The 5,609-nt window shown below is 36.7% G+C and overlaps 1 protein-coding gene across 1 annotated transcript; it reads left to right on the top strand.

The window, feature by feature from the left end:
• Positions 1-2,694: 2,694 nt before the first annotated feature.
• On the top strand, positions 2,695-3,636 carry LOC131484015 (olfactory receptor 9K2-like). Its single transcript, XM_058682308.1, has one exon. It carries the CDS (start codon positions 2,695-2,697, stop codon positions 3,634-3,636), a length of 942 nt encoding a protein of 313 aa, XP_058538291.1.
• The last annotated feature ends 1,973 nt before the right edge of the window (positions 3,637-5,609 follow it).

Below are 5,609 nucleotides of genomic sequence, written 5' to 3'. Positions count from 1 at the left end.
ATTGACTTACTCTTACTTCTTTCTGAGGGACTCTTTCCCAAGCAATGAATGCTGTAACTACCTGAAATGGTTGCAGTAGAGCTAACTAAGGGCACCAGGACTCTTCCTGCTGTGTTCCCCAGGCCATCAGGGACTGCACTATTCACTGGTGATTTTGCTTTGCCCTACTTAAATTCCCATTTGCTGTCATCGCCCTTGTTCTGAGGCCTGTGACATACCCCCTGTGCAGGAAAGGCATCTCATGCGGGGTGGCTCTAGAGACTCAAGGGTGGCTCTAGAGGCTCAGTTGCATTTTATTTTCGGTTTTGATAAAGAAACATTCACAGGGTTGGAAAAGTCTTCACTGGACCACCTCTTCCATCCTCTTGTCTCTACAAAGGTACAAAATTACAGGGGATTTTCAGGCAGAAACACTGATAAAGAAGATAAAAAAGACAATCGAAGAAAAGGATAATATTAACTTATGAGCAGAGCCTAAAACAGAATAAAACTATGTAATTATTTTATATCTTGCATGAAATGTTAACTCCAAAAAATGTTTTATTTTGTCATTGTCCTTAATTTCCTTTATATAGTTTTATACACTTTTTTGCATTTCTGGAATTAAACACAATAGCTTTTGTATCCTTGCATCTACCATTAGAGTATTGCTCAAGGGAAGTAAAGAAAGGAATATTCAGGTAGGAGATGAGATAAATTTATGTTTATTTCAGCCAAATAATTAGTCATTTATGGATATGTCTATGTGCCTTCACGTACAAAAATTATTTTATAACTGGTAAGATTTCTTTGTTACAAATTATAAAAAACGTTAGTATGCACCTCAAAAAACCATACCCTTTTTTCCTGAGGGGCAAATCACAACATACTCATTATTTCATAATAAAAAGGTAAGCAAAGAAAAAATGCAATGCACTTGTACTTCAGGAAGAAACTCCTTTATGATACTTGTGTATGTCTGTACTTTGGCTAGTGTACCATTGGTGGCCCATAGTGTTCAGTGACTTAATGAACGACTGGATGAATACACATTACTCTTGAAAAATGAGAGCAATCTCAAAACAATGATTTCTTGTCACTGCATACTGGCTGATATAGTTTCAGGCATATATAATTTGGTTAATAACAATGAGAACTATAAATAAAACGAAAAGTTTCTGCTAATACTGCCAGATATCCAGTTGTATGATGTGAATTTGGTAGCTTTGACAAGGCCTTCTTACTTTCTCTAAAATCTCTAGTCTTTTTTCTGTTCCTTTACTCACTTAAATTTGATGTCTGATGCCTGAAATTCCACTGTTAAATGTTTATTCCTTTAAGCCTAGTGTTACAACAATACTTAATTGCAGATGTCCTTATACAAGTTAACATTGGCACTTAGTGCTTTGCTTAATTAAGATTATTTCAGTGGATTTTGGTTTGTCCTGGGAGTGCAGGGGTAAAGAAGAGGCTGAAGGATTTCATTATTGAGATGTTGCTAGTTTTTTCCTCATGTGCACTAAGTTACTAATATTTTGAGAAGGTTGGTATCTGGTTGAGAGAAGAAAGATGGGCTGAGAGCAGTAGGAGCTGAGGGACAAGGGCAGAGGATTGAAGACAGACAGTCACATGCCTGATGGAGACTGAGAGCAGAGCATGGTGACTCTGCCCACACGTGCCAAGTTGAAAATGAATACTTTAGATCATTTGGCGCTTTTGATAAGCCACGTGAGCTGTCCCCTCTGTTGGGTGGTTTAAGTCACAATTGATTTTAAAATCTGAATAACAGAAATAGCTGCATCACTTTATTGGAGAAAACAGAGAGTTTCCAATGTTATAGGACAAAAAAAAATCAGACTATTTCTAACTGTGTAACAGGTTTAAAATAATTGTTTTAAAAATTCTAATATATTTATGGATCTCACTCTAAATGGAGACATCATAAAATTACTTTTCCAAAATTTAATCAATATATTGTTTTGAAGTGCCCCCCTTTTTTTCTCATTTGCACAGATGTTTAAAATCAAATTGGCTTCTTGACAGATTTGTGCACAGATATGTAGAATCTATGGATTTCTTCTCCTGGTAGTGTGCTGAGCTTTGTCCACTTCAAGAAGGTGATGATGCATTCTGTTTTCCAAGATTTTTATTTTGGATACTGACTAAATCTCTAGGTGACCTAAACTCTCACAAACTACTTAAATAGTAACCTCTATTTAGATCTAATGTTTATTCATGAAGTTTTAAATCACTTTGAAATTAGATTTTTCTATTGTATATTGGAAGCATTACAAGGATAAAATGAGTTTAAAATTACTAATTAAAGATGAGGACAAATACTTATGCAACTCTAAAACCTTCAGACATATTCAACTTACCATGACAATCAAGTGAAGAGTTAAACAGGTTTAAAGAAATAATGTTTTATGCATAAATGTCACATGTGCTATAATGGGAAGAACGCTGGATTTGGAGAGTCACATTAGAAAACTATGAGTTGGATAATTTACATGTTGTGTACTGAGGGACAGTCACAATTATACTTTAGATTCACCTTCTATCAAAAGGCACAGCAAATCATACCTACCACAGTTGGATGGCAAGAAGGATAACAAATTTCAATGTTGTCCACAGAAAGGGTGTTTTATGATACCAGGAAATAAATAGGAAGTTCAATGTTTAATCTTGTCTTGTACCTCTTATCAGGTTCTTGCCATGGGTGACAAGGGAGCAGGCAACCACTCAGATGTAACTGAATTCATTCTTGTAGGCTTCAGGGTTCATCCAGAGCTCCACATTCTCCTCTTCCTCCTATTCCTGCTGGTCTATGGCATGGTTCTTTTTGGGAACATTAGTATGATGACAATCATTGTGACTGACTCCCAGCTGAACACACCAATGTATTTCTTTCTAGGCAATCTCTCCTTCATTGACCTCTCCTACTCCACTGTTATTGCCCCGAAAGCCATGGTCAACTTCCTGTCTGAGAAAAAGACTGTCTCCTTTGTGGGGTGTGCTGCTCAGCTCTTCTTTTTTGCCTTCTTCATTGTAACAGAAGGGTTTGTTCTGGCAGCCATGGCTTATGACCGTTTCATCGCCATTTGCAACCCTCTTCTTTACAGTGTGCACATGTCAAGACGACTTTGCACTCAGCTGGTGGCTGGTTCCTATCTCTGTGGATGGCTCAGTTCCATCCTCCAAGTCAGCACAACATTCTCAGTGTCTTTCTGTGCTTCCCGAGTCATTGATCACTTCTACTGTGATTCTTACCAAATTGAGAAGATCTCCTGCTCCAATCTCTCTGTCAATAAGATGGTGTCTCTTAGTTTGGCTGCCTTCATTATTTTGCCTACCATAGTTGTTATTGTAGTATCTTACATGTACATTGGGACCACAGTCTTGAAAATCCCTTCCAGTGAAGGGAGAAGGAAAGCCTTCTCCACCTGCAGCTCCCATTTGGGAGTGGTAAGTTTGCTCTATGGGACTGTCTCATTTGTGTATCTCACACCTCCAAGCAATCCTGAACTGCGTAAAGTGGCTTCAGTATTTTATATATTGGTCACACCCATGTTAAACCCTCTGATCTATTCTCTAAGAAACAAAGATGTCAAACAAGCTTTGGGAAAAATCCTGTGGAAGAAAAAAGCTTTATACTAATTCACTTTTTTTGTGACTCATAATGGGTTCATTGATAGTTTTGTCCTGATTTGGTTTTAACATGGGGTCAAGTATGAGTCACTTAAGGATCCTTTAAGTTGACCACCTACAGATGAATGAATAGTTTTCATTGAAGGAGTAGTAGCAACCTATCATTCATTCTTCCTTGAGAGCAGTGTTATATCTTCAGCATCAATAGCATTTCCAGTCATCCGATCAACATTATAGTCTCCAATCTTTGTAGGTATAACTTTATGATGGTGGAGATAGTAGGGAAAGGGGGATTTAATTTTGTTATTATTTTCCTTTGGAACTACTTAGATGATAGACAGAAAATTGGTTTGGTAGGATGTTAATCTTAGAATATATTATCTCTTATTTATGAGTAGAGGAAGTGTCAACTCAAAGCAGGATGATTTCTCGGTTGTAATATTTAATTTCTGTATGAATCTATTCATAGTGACTTAATTTTGGGCCCACCATTCTTGAGTAGAAATATGGTGTCATATTTTAAGATTTTTTTTGTGTGCCATTGTGAATTTATCTCAATAAATCATGGGTGTTTATATCTTGTTTTTTTTTTAATATTGATTGTTATTGATTTATTATCATTTAAAAGAGATGGAGAAAGTTATTTCATACCCAGTGCTTACAAAACTGGGCCCCCATGTCTAGTCTTCAGTATCAGTGTTCTATCTTGAGGGGACAAAAATTGCATTGGATGTTCCAAATCACTTTTGCCAATTTGCACTAGATTATTTTTTTTCTTTGATAAATGCTATTTACCTGTACAAAATTTTTGTTTGCTTTGTATTTGGTATTTTAGTTGCATATGATCTTTTTGTTTTCCTAATATTTGTTGAATTGGTGTTGTAATTATAATGAAGTAATATACACTTGGAGAGTAATATCTTTGTTGTCATGTTGTTATAATTTTTAAATTCAGGTTGTGCTTTCCAATGCAAATTGTAGTTAATTCCAATATAAAAAAAGCAACAGAGGGGCGCCTGGGTGGCGCAGTCGGTTAAGCGTCCGACTTCAGCCAGGTCACGATCTCGCGGTCCGTGAGTTCGAGCCCCGCGTCAGGCTCTGGGCTGATGGCCCAGAGCCTGGAGCCTGTTTCCGATTCTGTGTCTCCCTCTCTCTCTGCCCCTCCCCCGTTCATGCTCTGTCTCTCTCTGTCCCAAAAATAAATAAAAAACATTGAAAAAAAAAAATATATATATTAAAAAAAAAAAAAAAAAAAGCAACAGAAAATATTGCTGGAAAAAATCAAGGGTTCACTCCTATTGTATATCTTTTATTTGTGTATTATGAGATAAAATTGTAATGATGGGAAGATGCCCAAGGCAGAAGTGGAAGGATGTTGTAAAAGATGTACTGTTTAATGTGTTTGCCTGTTTCTGCAATATCAGAATATATCAATACAGCCAGTAAATTCTGGGAAATCTGGGGAGTACACTACTTGTAAGGTTAGGAAAGGAGGTGCCGAAATAGGTGGCAGATGGGGAATGGTAAAGTACTCTGGTATGTAACCTACTACTAACAAAAATAAGCTTCTCTTTTAATTCTTACAAAACCAACTTAGAAAAATTCTTTCACCAAAGACTACTTCAATATTTTTGTTACAGGACTATGTTTTTTGTTTGTTTCTTGGTTTTTAACATTCTGAATGTGGTCTAGAATTTAAAAATAGATGTTCTTGGCTCCATACCAATGTTTCCAATAAAGGAATTATTATTTTACTATCTTTGACTTTTTTCATTTGTTTAACTGAGGGTACAGTAGTCCCCTCATTATTCATGGTTTTGCTTTCCACGATTTTGGGTACCTGAGGTCAGTCATAGTCCAGAAGCAGATGATTCTCCTTTGACACAACATCAGAAGATGAGTAGTAGCCTTGCACTACGTCACAATGCCTACATCATTCACCTCACTTCTCAGCACATAGGCACTTTATCCCCTCACATCAT

This window comes from Neofelis nebulosa, chromosome 8, assembly GCF_028018385.1.
Source record: "Neofelis nebulosa isolate mNeoNeb1 chromosome 8, mNeoNeb1.pri, whole genome shotgun sequence".
Lineage (NCBI taxonomy): Eukaryota > Metazoa > Chordata > Mammalia > Carnivora > Felidae > Neofelis > Neofelis nebulosa.
The sequence above is the reverse complement of the archived record's forward strand: the minus strand, read 5'-3'. Positions and strand labels throughout refer to the sequence as shown.